General features: G+C 49.2%; 1 protein-coding gene across 9 annotated transcripts in view; it reads right to left on the bottom strand.

The window, feature by feature from the left end:
- Positions 1–21,019, bottom strand: part of st3gal3b (ST3 beta-galactoside alpha-2,3-sialyltransferase 3b) — a 60,926-nt gene that overhangs the window by 32,163 nt on the left and 7,744 nt on the right. For 5 of the 9 annotated variants that reach the window (XM_061241335.1, XM_061241339.1, XM_061241337.1 and 2 more), the window contains 6 exons: positions 19,049–19,114; positions 17,947–17,988; positions 17,166–17,219; positions 14,409–14,451; positions 11,779–11,871; positions 3,598–3,692 (listed from right to left, as the gene is read on the bottom strand). In XM_061241335.1, the coding sequence (XP_061097319.1) occupies positions 3,598–3,692; positions 11,779–11,871; positions 14,409–14,451; positions 17,166–17,219; positions 17,947–17,988; positions 19,049–19,114 (393 nt within the window). The remainder of the gene's footprint in view (positions 1–3,597; positions 3,693–11,778; positions 11,872–14,408; positions 14,452–17,165; positions 17,220–17,946; positions 17,989–19,048; positions 19,115–21,019) is intronic. The other 4 variants (XM_061241340.1, XM_061241341.1, XM_061241342.1 and 1 more) reach the window with 4 other exon arrangements.

The raw sequence follows: 21,019 nt of genomic DNA, 5'->3' as shown, positions 1-21,019 counted from the left end.
ATGGTGCCGTTCTATGTGATCCCGTCTCGCGGACACATGACAGATACAGCTGTGCCCCGGATTTAGGAAGAGGTGAAGAAAACCGTTAAAACATCTCTTAGCCCTGCAGAGAGAGTGGCCCTGACCCGCGACAGATCCAGCTTGTCATCGCATGTCACGATTACGTCCCACCATACAACTAGTGGAAACTCACTTCACATGTTTTGCAGACCAGAGCAATGTACGACAGCCGTACTGGCAGTAACATGGCGGAGTTACAGAAAACTGCACTGGAGGAATGGGACATAAAAGAAAAGGCCCCAGCCATCGCACCAGACGACGCGTCGAACGCGACCATCGCAGCGCAGCTAGCCGAGACGTTGCGTTTTTTAAATGCTTCACGCACACCCTCAGTTTGGCTTCTGAGCGCGCGCTGAAGCTCCCAACAGTCGCTCGCTTGCCGGGAAGAGCGAGACGCATGACCAGCTGTTTCAGACGCAGCGCTACAGCCGGCCGTGTTCTGCGACGGAAACAAATGGACGACTGACGCGGTTACCGGAGGGAACAGCGCTCATGACGAGCCGCAGCGGTCCCCGGAGCAGCAGCCAGCCGTCTGTGCAGCCCCCGCTCCCCCGCCTGAGAGGGAGGTCTGCACCGCCAGCAGAGTCAGACGCAACACCTGCTGGAGAAATGGTCTACTCTACGAAGCCCATGAAGGCAGCTACACTTGTCAGAGGAGAGCACCCCAACGCTATCAGCTGTGGCACCGGTCCATGCCCAGCTGATCCACGATCTCCAAGAAAGCCCCAGTGATTCTACCATGACAAAGAAAATCAAATCTGCCATATGCCTGGATCTTAAGAAGAGGTACTTGGACCAGAAAGAGACTTTGTGTGTCCTCAGCTATGGATCCAAGGTTTTAGACTACCCAGGTGGTAAAGAGCAAGTTGTATTTTCAGCTCCGTTTTGCTCCAGTCGTAGTCTTGTTATGTCATAATAGCTGTTTGCTTGTTTACTGTTTGAGCAAAACATTTCTCCGGAGGATACAAATGCCTAATTTGACCTGAATGAACACAATATAAAATATTACAAAGGTGATATATAGTACAACTATGAATGAGTGAAAACACTCATCGAGCAGCTAAAATGTGCCTTAGCTCAACCGCGGCGCTTGAACAGAGAATATCATTCAGAGCACAACTGTATATGAGGCCAACAGAGGTGCAACAGAAGAATCAATATCTTCTACTGGCCAGTAAACAAGCTAATGGAAAAAGACAGAAATGTACAGAGGCCGAGCCTCCATTAAGATGAAAACAGCAAGCGTCTAAACCTTCAGCAAGCGAGGCACACAGACATGCAGAAGGCGGATTTCAGCCAGGAAAAGGGATGCTTCAACTTTCTTGTCTTAAGTGCGGACATTTTTCCTTCCTCCACAGGAGCATATTAGCACACGCCATTAAAATTATTACGAGAGGGCTGACTGTGTTTGTGCTCGTTTTGAACATAAAACATCTTGGCCTTGCAAGTCTCCCACACGCTCAGTACTCCAGTAAATGCCATTAGCAGCCAAGCCCGCTCGAAACACATAAGCGTATCCACAAACGGAACTGTTTACGACCAGCAGCTTCATATTATTACATATTTTGTACTCTTCAGAATCTAATTATTTCCCAGACGTTCAATATAATTGGCTATTAAGATTCAGGATTATTTTTTTTATTTTTACCCCCAATTTCCACTGCACTGCATGAAACAGCCTTATTTCAGTCCATTTTATTCCACTATAAAAGAGAGCAGCAATCTGGTCGTAAACAGTTCTATAAAAATGAAATTTAAAATAAAGATCCATTAAAGAAATAAAGGACGTCAGTCAGGTTGAAAATGTCAGTAGAGCTTTCCCTCAGGGTGGAAGGGTACTTGGCCAGCAGGGTGAACACAGCACAAGAGTGGGTAAAAAGTGGGTGGGCAGTGGGGTATCGAGTGGGTATAGTAGTCCCAAAACCTCTTCCTGGAGATCTACCACCCCTGTAGGCTTTCATTTCAACCCTAATTTGGCTAAAACTGATTCTACTCATTAGCAGCTCAACAAGACCTCCAGCTGTTGAATGAGGTGTGCTTTGTTCGGGTTGGAGTGAAAACCTACAGGATGGTACAGTAGATCTCCAGGAACAGGGTTGGTCACCACTGGTACAGAGTGAGAGGAGAGTGGGTATAGAGTGGGCGGAGAGTGGGCGGAGAGTGGGCATAGAGTGGGTATAGACAGCAGGGAGTTTGAAAATAACCCATGTTTGAAAATAACCCATCCCAGATTTGTCTTTAGTTTCACATCAGAAAACGTTTGAGGAGGGTTCTTTTCACGAGCGGCACGCAGCCCTGCCCTGCGTGAAGGGAAACTCAATCTGCGTCTTGTGATGCGTACAGAACGGCGATAACAGACAACGAGACCTGAGACAACTTCAATATTTTCACCCGAGCCATCGACATTGTGTACTGTAGCTGTTAGCCGTAGGCACACACCTGGCTGACACATCAACATCGGGGGAGGGCTGGTTCCACACCACAACACACCACACACACACACACACACACACCACACACACCACACACACACCGCAAAGGAGGGGCGCCAATCGAAGGGCGGCATGTTGCATCTATGATAGCCATCCCCCTTAATAATAATAATAATAATAATAATAATATTATTATTTATCCAGGCTGCACAGACCACGTTGACCCACAACTTACAACATTCAGGCTGTGTTCGGAAGCGCATGCCACACGACTCAGGCCGAGTCATTTAAATGCAATATGAGTAGAATGCCAAGTATGCGGTCTCGAACACACTCTCAGTTTGCAATTGCTCATAACTGATTATAACCCGTAATATTTTAATCATGCATTTAAACAGATGGGGCATTTAAAAAGCGTATAAACAATGTGATATTTTCCTCCGCTTTCCCTCTTCGATACCGTATGACCCAATCAACGAGAACCGCGAATGTTCCACATTAGCTTTGAAAGCGCGGAAATAATCAGCACGGTCGAACACGACACGAGATCGGAGGAGCTCTCTGGGAGACGCACTCGCGCACACGCAGGCAGCTCCACGCTCGACTGCAGCGCACTGAGTGATGGCCATCGCGGGCAGGGTGCGGCGTGTTGACATGCTGCCGCTCCGCCTCTTCTGTGGAGTGTGGAGGAATGCCGATGCGTACGATAACGGCAGCGCTGTGACCCCGCCCTGCGCCCTCTGACCCCGCCCCTTCCCCTCTGACCCCGCCCTGTTCCTACTGACCCCGGCATGGGGCACATTCAACCGGAAAACCTTTGGCTACGGTTTCAGGGTTGAACGATACGTCCTTCCGACAGGCCCAATGTTACGGCACAGCAGGTGATCCGTTTACACATTCATTACGTAATTGCCTGACAGTGCGTTAACAGAATATTTTCGAGAGCGTAGGTTGGCTCGCTCACAAAACAAAGCTATGATCAAAACGAAAGGGGAATTTGCTTCGGGCTATTAGCACTAACCGACATCTGCAAAAGCTTTCTATACGGTGCACGCTGAAAAATGCTTAGCCGGGTGAAGTCGGAACCGAAGAAACAAGTCCATACCTTGCGTCTTGAATCCGAATGGAGGGGAGTAAATGCTGACTTTGCCAAGACGCTTGAAGTTCTTGTCGAGAAACATGGGCGCGGGCTTGGTGAACCTGGAAAACAAAAACGGCACGGAGTGTTGAGTGAACAGGAGTTGAAACGACGACGACAGAATGGCATGAACTCCAGGAGAATGTGATGTACAGATAATCGCAACATTGTGAGGATTAGTGTGTCTGGTAATCCAGTGTCCGTCAGCCTCTCTCTCCCCAGGGAAGACAGCACGTCGACAGCACCTACGGCCCTGGCATTCGCTCTGTGCTGTAAATCCCAGACATGGTTATGGGGCATTAAAGCAGCCAAATGCCAGACCACCTGCTGTCCTCAGAAGCCCACCGGCACAGCACGTTATGTCATGTCCAGTAAGGAGAGATCGGTGTGTGACTGACTGTTTGTGGATCAATGGACCCCAATTCCAATTACATTACAGACATTATTAGACACCTTCTTCCAGAGAGACTGGCATAGCCTTTTACATTTTTCAAACTAGCCTGAATACCCTGCTGCATACATGGATAAACAGAACAGCACTGTAACACCCGGGAGAACAGCCTGCAACCTTTACACTACCAGCCCAGTCCCCTAACCATTACACTACACTAGGGCTGCCCAACCACGTTCCTGGAGATCTACCGGCCCCTGTAGGTTTCCAGTTCAACCGCAGTTTGGCCAGTAGAAGCCCAGCAAGCTCTCTAGCTGTTGAACGAGGTGTGCTTCAACAGGGTTTGTGTGAAAACATACAGGGCTGTGGATCTCCAGGAACAGGGACGGACAGCCCTGAACTACACGAGCCGAGCCAAGCGTGAGAAGATTTCTTGGTCTGCCCCTGCTCCATGTCCATAACCATGTCCATCTCCTTCCACCTGCCAGATGAGAGTTGAGCTTGTGGAGGGGGGGGGGGGAAGGGTAGCTTCTGTGGAGGGCAGAGCACATAACTCACGCCTGCATTGACCCCCCTGTGATCCACGGGGGCCCCCGAGCCACTGCCGTGGAACCGAAAAAACCCCCCAAAAAAAACCTAGTTTCCCCGAACCCCATCCGTCACCCGGGGCCCCTCTTTTCAGCACGCGGGCACGTCCCTGCCCCAGAGAGACCGTGAAGCCGCGTGATTAAAAGGGTCTAGGGTCTAATCCAGGGGAGCCATTTCCCTGGACACACCTTAATGGATGCTGGGCGGCCCTGCTGCCTCTGTGAGCGGGGCGGGAGGGGGAGGGGGAGGGGCGGATGGGTGTTTTTCTGACCCCCCTCTCACACCACACCATTTCTCATTTACAAACCCCCACTCCCTCCCCTCCCCGCGCCATGGCCTGTGATACGCCATTCCCGACTGGGTTTCTCACTCATTGTCTTAAATGGGAGAAAATGGCAGATTCAGCGATAGGCTCATTCTGAGAGCACTTACCCCAACAGACCTTTACTTTGAGTTTCGGCAGGAGTTACAATGTATCATTATAGGGAAGCGTATTCGGTCTGGTACTTCAGTCTAGCGAGAGTGACCTAAGCAGGATTTCACAATCACTAAATGCAACAGAGAGAAAGGCCACCAGACTGTATCCATTGACCTTTTCTTTCACATATGTATGATATCTGGAAAGTCCCCAAAAGGAACTGTACAGTAATAAATGGCCTGTGAGGAATATGAGTGGTGAACTGGTGGGGCCCAAATTGCCTGGTAAACAACAGGCCTCATTGTGTAAAGTGCAGGGCAGCAGGGTTGCCATTTCAGCTAATGCACCAAGATGACTGGGGATGACAACTATTTCTGCAAGGCCCCTGGTATCAGGAAGCCACACTCAATCACCCCTTCCCCCACACTCACACTCACACTCACACTTTCGGTCTCACACATACATTTTCTCTGTGTCTGACCGAGAAAGCGTATATATGTGACAGAAACAAATACATATTCTCTTTCCCTCTCTCACATACACATACATGCAGACACACAAACGGTAAACACTCACAGCACACACACGCGCGATATTGATTGATATCTTTACATTTTTAGCATTTAGAAGTTTGGGGAAAATAAAAAAGGGGTCCACCCTCTTGTCAGCCTTCTGACATTTTGACCATATCTGTATTTGAAATCTATGCACCGTAAGATTCTTGGAACCTCTTTTAGAGCACCACGTCGCCCATCGAAAGCCATTACTTGCCTGGTTGAGTGTGGTTCGCTCCTAGTGTATGCAATAATACACCCCTTCCAAAAAGAATCTGATTAGCGCTGTAAGATATGGAAATGGGAAACACCAGTGCCATAAATTATGTATGTGCAGACAATGTGCTGCAATACCAATGAGGGTAATGCCGAAAGGGTTATATATACATGAACATATACCTGCTTCAACAATGTCATTTTTTGGGGGGTTTTGGTTTATGTACTTTCTAATCATGGGTCAAAAAGAATATTTCGCCAATCATCATAAAACATTTTTTTTAAAGTAATTACTAGCCGAGGTATTCCCCTAGGTTGTCTTCTACGGCGTAATTTAAAATAAAACCCAAGACAACTGGTTGTCATTAAAATCGAGTGAGAATACTGAACCTTGCTGTGCTAGGGAAACTACTATGCCAAAAAATGTAATGAAAAAACACATGCCATTTATTAAGCATATTACAACAATAAACAACTTTCTTTGTGTGTATTAAACCCCTATGTTCTTTTTGTGACACCAAAACACAACACCAGGGGGGAGAAAAGCCACAGCAGAGGCTTCTGCTAATTACACAGCAGCCTCGAAAACAGCTCACGTCTGAAATGGCTTCCGGCGGTGCATTGCATTCTGGGACGGTCCAGCCCAGGGCAGTTCCCCGGCGCCCTGCAGTGAGCGGAACTGCCCAGGGCAGTACAGCGGTAGGACAATGGGCCGGGTCGGGTGGGGTGGGTTCGGTGGGTTCCCGTTCGGACTCCAGGGAGCCCCCGCCGTGTTTACCTTGGAGAGCGGCCGAGCTCCTGGCGGACCACGCAGAACACAGCCGCCCTTTCCAGCATCACGTGTCCGGAGTCACACGGGACGGGCAGTTAAGAACGGAGAGCACACGTCTGCAGCTCGCCGCTTTAAACAGCGTGCGTTTTTTAACCGATTTTTCCCTTTTTCTGCCAATTTGGTAGCCAATTGTACCCCATCTAATGCAATTAGTGTTAGCTGGGGGATACACCGCCCACACCCCGTCCCTCGGCAGCCTGAAGGAGAGCGACATGCCTTCAATTCAAATTCAAATTGTAAAATAATGAAACAATAAAAGATGGGTATTCATTCAACCACCTCAAACATAGAAGCTATAGACTTTCTGAGTCACAAGGTGGCACAGCCTGTTAACCTGACCTCTCCCTGCAATTTACCCATCCTCAGCCAACTGACAAGTCCCGTTTTCAACACCAAAGTTTTGCATAAAACTTGAACTGCATGTCTCTTCTTGACAAAAAATCCAGATCGGCAGATAGGTTGGCAAAGCAAACAGTGATTCATTTTACATCACATTACATTAATGGCATTTGGCAGACACACTTATCCAGAGCCACGAACAAGGAAGTTAATATAAGAGCAGCTGATTTTGGCTGTTGTGGGCCTATTGTGCTCGCTCCCGCAGGCCCATATTTTCAGAACCGCCCGGCTCCAGTTCAGCCCAGACGTCTGATTTAGGGACCCATCCACACACAGTTTGGGTTGAGAGCCCTGAAGGGGGGGGGGCGAGCTTTCAGAAGGACAGCGGGAGCGGGCCGTAGCGTTGTGGTTAGGGTAAAGGACTGGGACGCGGGAGGTCGGAGGTTCTAATCCCGGTGTAGCCACAATAAGATCCGAAAAAGCCGTTGGGCCCTTGAGCAAAGGCCCTTAACCCTGCATTGCTCCAGGGGAGGATTGTCTCCTGCTTAGACTACTGTACGTGGCTCTGGATAATAACGTCTGCCAAATGCCATTAATGTAATGTAATGATCGGGGCGGCGCTCTGAGGTCAAGCGGTTCCTCTGCTGGAGATCGCAGTGAGACGAGGCTCCGCAGCCCTGCGCTGTCAGAGAGAAGGGAGGGGAGCACCGTGTCGACCGCACGCAGACTCATCAAGCCGGAAACAGCCGCTTATCTGCAGCAGGACGCCGCGCAAGCAAAGACTGAAAGAAGCTTCAGCATGAAGAGACAGCTGTCAACGGCCAAAACTGTCATTACCTCTTCAAGCAGAACTTTCATTGCGTTTCCTCAGCGGTTCGAATGCCAGGTTTCTCTAGTTCACGCCGAGGGAAACGCCGTGGGCATTTACTCACAAGACACGCGCGTTTAAAAACAGAATGGAAAACAATGTGGAATTCACGTGGGGGCAGACCAACATTCCACCAGTAGCAGCAGCCTTTCCTGCCAAGCGTTAATCTGTGTGTGAGGTCACAGCCCACAGCCAGGGCAGGCTCGGGCTTCCGCCAATACGCGCACAGAACTGTGCTCAGAACTGCACATCCTGGGGAACTCTGTGTGCCCTGCTGCGGTTGCATAAGGCCTCCCCCCACATGCACCCACACCCACACGCATGCGCATGCGCAAACACACACACACACACACACGCACGCATGCGCGCACACACACACACACACGCGTGCGCGCATGCGCACACACACACGCGCACACACACACACACGCATGCGCACACACACACACACACGCACACACACTATATCGGCACTGTAACTGCAAACATTCTACATTTTCCACTCGTAAGTCATTAAGAACGGATCGCAAAAATCCTGAAAGTCCTCGATTCGGTTTTGGCACTTCACCATCAGAACGCATAAACAGGAAATTGAATTGAGCCGAACTGTGGCAGCGCTTAATTCCGTCCCCGAAGGATGCCCTCCGTTTGCCAGAGGACAGTCGTCTGACACTTGGGGTAATTAGGGAAAACTACTGGAAAGGCTGTAAACACAGGCTCCGTTAATGGGAGAGCGGTTAAGCCGTGCTAATTCAATTACAGCCCTAATTTATAAGCGGTGTGCAGCATGCAAGGGGACTGCCAGTCTCTTTGAAGAGGAGCTCATTAGAGGGCACCATCCAGCTCCACTCAGGTGAGCCGGCTCGCAAGTCATTAAGCCGTTCCCCAAACATTTTCTGGAAATACCACCCCCCCCCCCCCCCCCCCCCCGGGCGAAGCAGCCTTCGACCAAACTGGAAGCTGATGTTCGGGAAAATATCTGAACCAGCTAGGTTCTAACATTATCGTAATTCATTAACATTATGTGCTTTTCTGTAGTGATACGTGTGACAAAGGTAGATCTCGGCCACGAGTGCTGAGAGATGCTTTTCCCAACGCATTTTGTTTTAAACAAAAGCAACTTAAAAAATATATATAATATTTCATCACCCATGAAGAAAAAAGAAAAGCAAATAAAGGAATTCATAGCTGTGAATTAAGGGCAGCGTGAATGTTTTACTCCAATATGCTGGTATTAAAATGTCCATAATCAATGAATTTGAAGAAATGAGAATCCAATGCAAATTCACCCCCATACAGGCATCCTTTTGGCAGAGCAGTGGTCATTGGAAAACAGAAACTTCTATTCTAACAGCTGGCCGAATGAGAGAACTTTCATTTCAAAAAGCACCGATATCACACATCTTTCATCATGAAACAATCAGGCCTGAAATTTCCTCCGAAATTGTTTAAGAATCGTAAGCGCACTTTTTATTAAAACATTTTTTGGGGGAAGCCAGTAATAAGCAGTTCATCTGTCAGACTTGACACTTAAAACAAATAGGCTATATCTTCAATAAGCATTCAATGTAATAAACAATACATTTAACATTCTTTTTTGAAAGGAATAAATTCTGCCTTTTATTGAGTATTTGTATTGCGGTAATGACACAATTGGTTAAACGCGACTGCTGGAGAATGCTTTAAAAAGATGTTCAGGCTCATGGGACACTGTGTCAATGCCTGGTGAAGGGGTCAGTCAAGCTGTTCATTTTCAGCGACTTCTAAAGCTCGACTGGCCAGTAAATAACATCGAGTGCAACATGGATGGATGCATTTTGCTCACTGGAAAGAAAATGGGTAATGGAATATTTCACTTCTGCTTCTGATGACTTTACGGGATGGAAAAACAAAAATCAAGATTTAAAACAAATGTTTTAAGGACTGTGGGAACCCTCATCTGGACAAGCTAATCACCATTATCTCAGCCCAGGATCAGAGGGGTACACCACTTTCGCCTTTGAACATTTTTAGGAAAAGAAAAAGGAAAGCCAGTTGGAGAACCTCAGTGAAAACACGAGATGTTAATCTCTCTGAGGAACTGGCTACATTTTGAGGCCACACTGGTGATTGTTCAGGAGGTCACAACCTCCCTTCTTTAATGTCAGCCAATCACCATCAGCCTTTCAGATAAAAAAATATAAATGCAGTCGGGTTTCCCTTTTAAATAGTAGATTCAATCCAATCAGAACTGCAACTGAACACTGCTACCGATGTTGAGTCGATCAGGAAAAAGGAACCGCACAGCTGAAACTCCACGTCCGTACAGCCCATTACATTATTGGCATTTGGCAGACGCTCTTATCCAGAGCGACGTACAGTTGATTAGACTAAGCAGGAGACAATCCTCCCCTGGAGCAATGCAGGGTTAAGGGCCTTGCTCAAGGGCCCAACAGCTGTGCGGATCTTATTGTGGCTGCACCGGGATTAGAACCACCGACCTTGCGTGTCCCAGTCCTTTACCTTAACCACTACGCTACAGGCCGCCCTTAGCCCATGACTGCGCTAAGCTTGACGTGAGGCTCCCGGTAAACGAGCCTGCGTTTAAACCGTGCCAATGGCTGCAGATCACGGCTGTAGCCATGGCTGCAGATCACGGCTGTAGCCATGGCTGCAGATCACGGCTGTAGCCATGGCTGCAGATCACGGCTGTAGTCATGGCTGTAGATCACGGCTGTAGCCATGGCTGCAGATCACGGCTGTAGCCATGGCTACAGATCACGGCTGTAGCCATGGCTGCAGATCACGGCTGTAGCCATGGCTGCAGATCCCGGCTGTAGCCATGGCCGCGCACAGGAGCACGTTAGCACCGAAGGGCGGTGACATCATCGGCCCATCAAGCTCTCTTGTGGTCCGCCCAGCCGGTTGCGGGTTGAGTCACTCCGTTCTAATTGCGGTCACATGACTGTGGTCAGCTTGGCTCCCGTGTCCCGGGGGCCGGGGCCCGGGGCCGGCTGACCCTTTCATCCGAGCGCGGGGAACAAGGAGCTCTGTGGCTTCACGGCAAACAAGGAAACGGCTTCATGCGAGCGGGACGGATTGTAGCCTTAAAAGGGAGCCCTATGAATTAACCTACACATCGGCGCCGATGAAAAAGGGCTTTCTAATCCCAGCTTGTGAGATGGGGGAGGAGAGATTAGCCCGTGGCATTAGCTCTCATGACTGGGGCATGACATAGCGTCTGAAGGGAACCTCGGAAGTGCGCTGGGGTCTAAGCAGCAGGGGCCCGGGGGGGCCCGGGGGCCCTGAATGGAGGGGCCCTGTCGGCGGACAAGGACGGAGCCAAAATAACTCTCGCCGAGCGTTAAAACATTACATTACATTACGTGGCATTTAGCAGACGCTCTTATCCAGAGCGACGTACAACAAAGTGCAAATCAATCACAAGAACAAGTGCAAAAGTAAGACCTGAGAGGACAGTACAGTTCCGAGTCCTAGTGCGAACATACAGAAATTCAGGACCCTTGAAGAGTACAATCAACATTCAAACTAGCATACCACTGTTGGCAGCTAGAATACAACAACAACATTATCGCCCACGCGCTGACAGTGACAGCCAGCGCGCACCAAACACCACACGCATCACACGTTTCCGGGGGGAAACAGATACTTCCTTTCATATAGTGGTCAGCCCTGATATCTACATCCTCGCCTATCGCATTGGAAGAGACCGGCCGTAACGGGCAGGGGAAACGCGACACGCTTGAGATGAGGGTTGAAACATTGCTATAAAAGAAATAAATATATTCACATATACGACGATGTTTGCATATAGACACGCTTGCTTCCTGTGTTTTGGCTTCCCCTGAAACACAGGAAATGAAGACGGTTGTGTGAACGGATGCTGTAAAAGGCCTGTGCCGGCGGGTGACAGAAGACGGACAGAAGGGAGGCGGCGCTTACTTCGGATAGATGGCCGTCATCTTGGCCGCTACGTAGCCCGGCTTGCAGGCCCCCTCGCTGAGGTTGCCGTAGTGGTAGGTGAGCTCCAGGGACCTGCACACACACAGAGGGGGAGAGCAGCGCTTAAAGACAGGATCCACCCGCCCTACGGTCACATTATCACATTACATTATTGGCATTTGGCAGACGCTCTTATCCAGAGCCACGTACAGTTGATTAGACTAAGCAGGAGACAATCCTCCCCTGGAGCAATGCAGGGTTAAGGGCCTTGCTCAAGGGCCCAACGGCTTTGCAGATCTTATTGTGGCTACACTGGGATTCAAACCACTGACCTTGAGGGTCGCAGTCATGTACCTTAACCACTACGCTACAGGCCGCTACAGGCCACATCCTGCTCCATTTTACACAGGGGTTCATACACTCCAGTACAGCCCTTCTGCTGTCTGGGTCTGGCTTGTTTTCATCGCTTGACCTCGCTTTCATAGGACAGAAAATGCACATCAACTCGTTGCTTAAGAGTTATTCCTAGAGGCAAAGGTATTTGAAGCTTCAATATTTAAAAGACAAAATCGCGATTAAAGCGGCTTCTTTCTAACCATCGTGGCGTACACAGAGTAAGACCCGGTATCATGTAGGCCTTCCTAAGCCTGGGTTTTCACTATATCACAGTAAACTCTGAAGTTACAACCCCGCAGCCTTGGAACAGAGGCCTTTGAAGAGAAGTGAAGGGTGGGGGGGGGGGTTGTTCTTTTCCCATGGCCTCCAGCAGAAGAAGCTCACCCACGAAGTTTTGAAAATGATTTAAAAGTTTTTTTTTAAAAAGGAGCAGACAGCAGCTCATTCCTGAGCAGACAGGTGACCTCAGTGGAGGGGGCAGGCCACGTCTACAGAGCACACGTTTCCCCTGGCAGCTTTTAGCCAGCTCATTTATTACCCCGGGATAGTGCTGCTCAAATAAACAGGGCGGGGGGGGGGGGCGATGAGCCAGCCAGCCATGGGGCAGGGTGGGGGGTGGTGGGGGAGGGTCAGGGCGGGGTCGGAGCGCCTGAAAGGAGGTTCAGAGAGGTGCGGAGTGACGTGCAGGCGCTGCCCCTACCACAGCAGAGAAGGAGAGGAGCCACTCGCATCCTGTCGTACGGCCGCCTAAAGCGCTGCATAATCGCTGCGCTCTTTCAGCATTCAGAAACAAGGACAAACGACGTCAAATGAGCCAATACCAATTCCTCTGTGAGCATGAAAAAAATAAAAATACACACAATACAAAAAAAGCAAGAAACTGTGATACAACATCACACCCCGCGGCCTTGTTAAACCACGATTTGCATACTCCCACAAGAGAGGCGTCAGATTAGAGCGGGAGATGAGCACACAGATCTAATGCAAGATCTCTGCGCTCACTGTGCGAGTGCGAGGCCGCAGTGTGTTGTGCAACATGCGGGGGAGGAGAGGGAGGGGAGGGGAGGTTCTGAGGTCCACTTCAAGGCAGTGTTGAAAAGGAGTGTCAGCAGCAGAATCCCTCCATCCTCCAAACACCACCCCACCCCACCCCACCCTACAAACCCACATGGAACCCAGCGCTGGCAGAACAGCGCATCCTGCACTGACGCTAAGGCGGTTTCATACTTCCGCGCGGTCTGCGAACGGGCAGGGGATTTACACAGGGGATTTACAGAGGGGATTTACACGTTGCGCACCTGTCCCGATTGCATCGACTCGAACTGCTCCGATATCCGCGTCACGAGTGACCCCTGCACCACCTCGCATCAGCAGTCATCCCATCGCCGCCGGTGACGACATCGTCACAGATGCGGTTGGCACCCGTCGCAAACATGCACGCGTGCTCTGCCAAAGTGCCAAACAGCCTTCTAACGGAGGAAGCGCCCGCCAGGGGTTTCCCAACGCTCAAATCATCCACCCAATATCACTGTGGCAAAACAGAACCGCTTGCTTTCCTTCTCCAAAGACACGGGAGGGCAACGGTGACACTTGTGGGATCAGAAAGAGGCTGAGGCCTTCTTTATGGAGAATGTCTCTCAACAACGCTAGGCTAGCTAGCACACGGGGGTACAGACGACTCACTCAAGACTTTTGTTTGCAATGTCAACCTTTTAATATTTACTCAACACGCCTGACTACAGGACTCGAGCTACTGTAATGCTCGGTGATTCTTGGCCTATATGCAGCTCGTGGAGGTTCTGTGACGGCTGGGGTCATTAGAAAATAACTCATTAGTCGCGGAACCGACCACGGGGGAACAAAACTTGAACTCAACACGATCTTGCCAGTACTGCACGTGTGAGAAGACATTCAAAGTGTCTGTAAAGTCCCTGACATGATGCATCACAGTCCAAACAAACAACCCCACATCAAATAACACTGAGCCTTTAGGCAGATTCCTGCACATCAGTGTTCTACGGAAATGGATCACATCTGTGAGGATGACGCATCTACATATGCGTTCATTATGCGGTCATTCCGTTTGAAGAACCTCATCTTGTGGACAAAAGGGATTCACACACATGCCAGCTACCAGCATACCACAACTGGCAACACTGGCATGATTACAGCAGTGAAAAACTAGCCTTGCCATTCAAATGAAAGTGGTCTGGTGAGAAAAGGTGGATACTTACAGCTTTCCGTCCAGATTCAGCAAGAACCCCTGCTTGTCGTACACTGGAGAGAGAGGAGAGACACCAGGAGCACAATTAATCACCAGTGAAAATACCCCAGAGGAGAAATATGAACTTTGGTGGCACTGGGGATGAAGCGGATAAATCTAACTGACCAATTCACAGACGGGGGTGAGTTAATGACGACCAAGGATGACAGACAGTGGAGTAACCTCCAACACACACAGCTACTGAGGTTTTTTAGAGTTTTTCTCCCCTCGTTTTATTATTTCATTAACATCTCAAAATGCTAAGTATTTGAAAGTTAGTAAGCAGGGTTAGAGTAAGGTCAGCCACAAAGATCTAACCATAGGATCGCCCCTGGGTAGCGTATGGAGAGGACAGAGTCAACCATTGCCCTAACTTTACATATTACATGGAAGAAGGAGGTAGATCGTCCACTCATTTTTGGTGGCAGCATGTATGAAGCAACAAAATCACCCACCTTCACATAACATCTGGTCATACAGCTATTTGCATATTGAAGAGTATCCCCACCTTTCAAACAGGTGTGTTCTATTACTGTAAGGTAAACTACCAGGTTCCAAACAGAACGCAGGCGTTAACGTTAACAGAAGGTAACGTCTGTTCAATGGTAGTTTTCTGAGGAATGTGGTTAATGATTATGGCTGCTTATTGACTATCCCAGACACTAAAACTATTTGATTTATGTGAATTGGACCAATAATTATAGAGAAAATGACAAATAACTGCACGATGTCCCAGTGTTCGGAAGACCGCGTAAATTCACAATGGTCCGACCACCGCCAAGCGGTTCATAGTCATAGTTTTTAGGAGAACGAAAGGAATAATACTTTACACACACACAAACACAGACACACACACAAAACCCAAAGTTGATCAGGAAGTAAAACTTTTTTGCTATTCGTCATGAAAGCTCAACCGCTAGAAACACAGTGAGATAACCTGGCATTGGCTAGATGGGGAGTTTACGTGATAGCAACACAGATAGGATACTGAGAATTATCATATCTTTGGTCTCCAGGGAAGATAGTGCAGAAGTGAGATAAGAAGCACACTAATGTTACTCAGGCAGTTAATCACACACCAGACTAAGCAGCGCATCTTATTAGGACACCTTCAGAATGTGGATTACACGCTTTACCGGTTATTAAGCGGAATACCAGCGTGCGCCCAACGCAGCACACTCGTATTACCTCTGAAGTGCGACGGACATAGAAACACAGTGCGGCAGTTGGACCACCCGCTCATCCGGTTAAGTGATATCCTTACACTCTCGATACAAGTTGTCAATCATTTAACGGGCAGTACACGTCAAACGGAAACATGGCACAAAACAGAAGGAGGACACTTCAGAGGAAGGTGAAGCAGAAATGCAACTGACACAAAAATAGCAGGTGAATTAAACGGATCACAAGAGGGAGCAGGGCTGCCGTTTTAGGACTCCACGCAGCAGGTAAAAAAAAAAAATATTAAAAAAAAGGGGAAAAAAAGGCACTTCAGCGGCTCTCAGTGAACGGCCTGCCAGCGTGGGATCAGAGCCCTCAGTCCCCTGAACACTGAGGAGGGAGAAGCCAAGAACTGGAAGAGGAGGCGGGCAGAAATTCACTGCCGGGGTTAATTCTTCAGAGCGTGGCTAGAGGAAGGAGAGGAGAGAGACTGCAGCGGGGGACTGCAGTTAGCAGGGTCTACTGCTATTCCGGCTTGGGAGGAGAGAGGGGAGGAGAGAGAGGGGGAGAGGGCATGTGTCAGGGAGGGGTGGGAGGGTGCGCGGTTTGGGCACAGCAGGTACTGTGGGGCGTAGCGGAGGTGGTCAGGCAAAGCAGCAGGGGGGCTTTGGGCCACAGGGGGGCTTCGGCCCCTGCGCTTACAGAAGAGCGCTACGGGACACGGCCAACGGCCCCCTGGAACCCGGAGGGCCCGCGCTTTACACGCGGAACGTGCCTTTCCAGAGGGCCCGCCATTGTGCCCCCCCCCCCCCGGCCCACTGACAGACACATTAACCGCTGGCCTTCGCTTCTCAGCGGGCTAATTCAGAGGGGGGGGGGGGGGGGGGGTGCGTGACCGGGAGCGGACCGAGGTTCCGGCCCGCTCCCCGCCCTCTCTCGGCTGTCGACTGCAAATGCTCACAGACGTGCCGTGGAAAGGGCGATGCCAGAGGAACTGCGCTTGCCCATCTGGGGGTCCTACGCGGACGTGAACGGGTGTTATGCAGCCAGAGAGAAGCAGAATTGGGTCAGTCAATAAATTCATTAAAAATTTAAATTTAATAAAAACACAGCGTCCAGGGGTACAGTAGTTGGTTTTGCTTTGCTAAGCAATGTTGGGAGGTCAGGTTAATGCACTGCCATGCATGCTGGCTTACACTACGTACACATATGCCTGATGCCCATATAGCAGCATGATAGCAGTGATTTCAGCATGCTAATCTAGTGAATGGACTTCAAAAGACAAGAACACTTGAGGTACCATCCTTTGGAAAAAGGGATTAGTGGTTACACAGCTTTTAAGGAGCAGCCAAGATTAAATTAAGCTGGCAATGTCCCAATTCCCTATTGGGAGTCTTAAAATGTATTGCAGCAGGATGACAGAGACTAGCATTCTCCCCTAATAAGCTTGATTCTTAACACTCTGCTGGATAGATCAGAGTGCGTGTAGTGCTTCGCAGCTCAGCAACGGAACCTCCCAACATGGCCGCCAGGTCAGAACGCTTCAGGGTGAGTTTAGGACCTGTACCTGGACCTGGACCTACTACGAGTCCCTCGGTGTTTAGGGTATCCACCACGGTCTCTGCAACAGAAGAGCGTGAGTTTAGCCCGGGGTGTTTGAGACAGCAGGCGTTTACCACACGCCAGCCCCCAGAGGTGCTCCCCAAACACACCTGAGAGAGAGAGAGAGAGAGAGAGAGAGAGAGAGAGAATTGAGAGAGTGAGAGAGAGAGAGAGAGAGAGAGAGAATTGAGAGAGTGAGAGAGAGAGAGAGAGAGAGAGAGAGAGAGAGAGAGAGAGAGAGAGAGAGAGAGAGAGAGAGAGAGAGAGAGAGAGAGAGAGAGAGAGAGAGAGAGAGAGAGCCCTTCAGGAGGAGAGGGTAGATAAGACCAGACCTGCGGTCAACCGTACAGCGTTCAGGACCACAGCTTACTACAATAGAGCAGTAGATTTCAGGCATTTCTAAGGCAGCAACATTGGCACTATGGGATTTGGACTATAAACAATGCTGCCATTCATATGCAACCCTGATTATGACCACTTCTTAATTTATTTTTACTTTCATAAGACTATTCTGAGATTTTGCTCCCAATTAGGAATGTCCAATCACAGTAGGCCCATAGCACCGCTGCAACGCCTCGTGCCGGGGGGGACAGAGTGCCGGTGTTCATGCCGTAGAGAGTGGACCGGGGGTCTGGTGCAGGTGGTGAAAGGTTTGTGTTACAACCGACCCCCAGGGTCTTTCCAGCCCCCGAAACAAGCAGAGTCCCCTCAACCGAATTCAACACCTCGCGACTCTGCACCTGTACCTTTGGCTGTTTTCAGACGGAGCGTGGGTGCCTTAGTTTTACCTGCAATGCAACGGTGAGAGGTGAGGAGTGGCAGAGAACTGGCAGGACCAGACAGGACCCCAGGGGAAGCCAGACCTTGCCGTTCTGCCTTTCCGGCCCTTTGTCCTGCGTTAGCCCCCCCCCCCACCCCCGCCACCATTTCTGAAACTGAATTATTTGTAAACAGGGGGTGATGATTCATTTCACTCCCTTAACCACCAACCCTGCCGACGGTTTGGCTGTCATTCTTCATTTAGTCCCATTCAGAAAAATAAACAACAGAACTGGTAAGACATCTTCAATACACAAAAAAAAAAAAAAAAAAATCATTCTGAGGCAGCTGTGGAAAAAACCCAAAACCATGTGAAGCAGTGCTAACCAGTTCTGTCACTCTGTCACTTAGGAAAACAGGGGATTCATGTGTAGATACGTATGGGCGTAACACTGTTGCCATACTCATAGGAAATCGGCAAGCGGTTGCTACTGTATTCACATTGAATGTTACCCAAGACTTGGTAAACCACAACTGAGTGCAACAGCAGACTTATTTCCCTTATCCACCACAGAGCATATAAGCCTAAAGACACAGCTTACAGCAAGCAAAAAAGACACAAATACCAAGAGAATTGTATGTTATGACAGAAATTTGTTAACCGTCCTTGTAACTATAGTGAAATTATGTGGGTTAGCATTTAGAAGCGTTCAGGTTTGTTTAAAAAAAATAATTAAAAAAAAATAAAAATCGTTTTACTTATCCTCCACCCAAATGAATACCTTCTTAAATGAAAAACATTTGATGTGTTGCATAGAGATATATTACCTCAGATAAAAGTCAAAACAAAATCAAGGCTACTGCATACGTCACATCTGTTACGCACTGTTAGGCCGAAACGATACACTGTAAAATATATGAACACAACGTTGACATTCGGGTTGGTTTCACCAACACATCCTTGGTCTGTTCCATTACAGTGCCCAACCGTCACCACACCGAAAACACTCGCATTTCAGGAGAGGCAGAGAGAGTAGTGGAGTCCCCTCAACCATTTACACCCAGTGACACCACCAAGTGCTTTCTCACCTCTCCCTCCTGCTGTTCTCACTGTCAAGGCAACTGTGGAGTAATCTATCTGTGGGAAAGATTCGGCTGCAACAGAAGGGCGAGAGATGAGGTCATGGTACCGGGCCTGGACATAGCAACATGCACCCTTTCACACCATGTTCCCTGGATACAAGTGGTGGTATGGACTATGTTTATATACTACATATTATACTGGTGCTGTCTTATATTATATTATATTGTGCTGTCAATCATCAGGTACTAGGCAACGACTAACTGTACTGCCTGGTCAAATGCGGAGAATTACAGGTCTCCTTGATTGTCCAAATTGTATTTAAAATAAAATTCACTTAGCGAGAGTCAGACTGCATTCCATGTCAAGGTACATATAAAAATGTTTTTGAACATGCTGAATTCAAAAACAAAATGCTCTCAAATTAAAGTGATGAACAGTTGGCTAGATAGTTAACTGCCTGCAGAGAACATAGCCACATAAACACCTACTTTCATTTTGAGTCAGGCTTTGAGCAGACACAAAACAAACACACTTTTCAGGACCAGTCCCCCTTTCAAGGATCACCTTCACCTCAACTAAGGACTGTTAAGGGGCACCCCACCCCTACCCATAATACCCCAGGGCAGCGGGAGAACCGCAAGTCCTCACTGAAACCCGACTTCCTGCACGTTCGCCACGCCACAAAACTGAGATGGGCCGGGAAATCAATCAGCGCTTCCTTCATTAAGACCTTCCATCGGACCGGAGAAGCGTTTGTTTAAACACAGAGCAGACGCACAGCCAATGAACTTGCGTCCTTCACTGTGCCAGCCGTCAGCCTCATTTGCAGCATTTACATTACATTTTAGTCATTTGGCAGACGCTTTTAATCCAAAGCGACTTACAAGTGCATACCATACCATAAGTCAAAGCATCACATCCAGAACTAGCAAAATACACATGAAATGCTGTTCTAAACATAGTTGTCATCATAAGTGCATTTTTTTTTTTTTTTGGTGGGGGGGTTAGACAAGGATAGGGATATCAGAAAGGAGGGGGAGACTAAGGTAGAGTTTAAAAAGGTGGGTTTTGAGTCTGCGTCGAAATAGGGGGAGGGATTCTGCTGTTCTGACAAGCACAAGCACAAACAGCACAAGCACACAGTGTGCGCGGCTGAGCTACAGGACGTCTGCTGCATCCACACTGCGGTTGCGAGCGGGTGGGAACAGGGTTGGGCGGTTGCGAGCGGGTGGGAACAGGGTTGGGCGGTGGCGAGCGGGTGGGAACAGGGTTGGGCGGTTGCGAGCAGGTGGGAACAGGGTTGGGCGGTTGGTTGCGAGCAGGTGGGAACAGGGTTGGGCGGTGGCGAGCAGGTGGGAACAGGGTTGGGCGGTTGGTGGGGCGGTTGGTTGCGCATGCGGGTAAACGGGTGAGTGGGTGTGTGGAGTTGCCTTTTTATTCTCGAACTGTCGCTTGACACACCCACTCTCACCCGTTCACCCAACCAGCACGTCAAGTCAGGCTGCGAATCTGAAGATAAGAATCTTGACGCATCCTCACACCTCCTTTTGTTACACTAAACTGTCTAAACAAAAGGGTCGGGGGTTGGGAGGAGCGCATCGAAACACGACGTCTTCTGCTTCGAAGCCAGACCCGAGTTGTCTTCAACAAGGTGTCAGAGACAGAGGAAGCCATTTTGGCTCCGATGCCCTGTCACGGATCTGCTGACAGCTTAAGCGCGCCTGGCATAGGGGTATCACAGCACACTGCCCTTCAAACACGGGGGGGGCCCGGGGGGGGGAGCACCCTAAACATTTACACAGAAACACGATTCTCATATGGGATGCGTCGCACTCTCACCCTCAACAGCTTTACTTTCAGGAGACTTGCACCAAACCGTGTTCCAAACGCCGGCAAAACAAAAACGGGTCTCGAGTCTATGGCTACTCAAAAAAAAGCGTCGGAACACTCCAAGTCTTAGAACACCTACCCTCTGT

Source organism: Conger conger, chromosome 5 (assembly GCF_963514075.1).
Source record: "Conger conger chromosome 5, fConCon1.1, whole genome shotgun sequence".
Classification (NCBI taxonomy): Eukaryota; Metazoa; Chordata; class Actinopteri; order Anguilliformes; family Congridae; genus Conger; species Conger conger.
The sequence above is the reverse complement of the archived record's forward strand: the minus strand, read 5'-3'. Positions and strand labels throughout refer to the sequence as shown.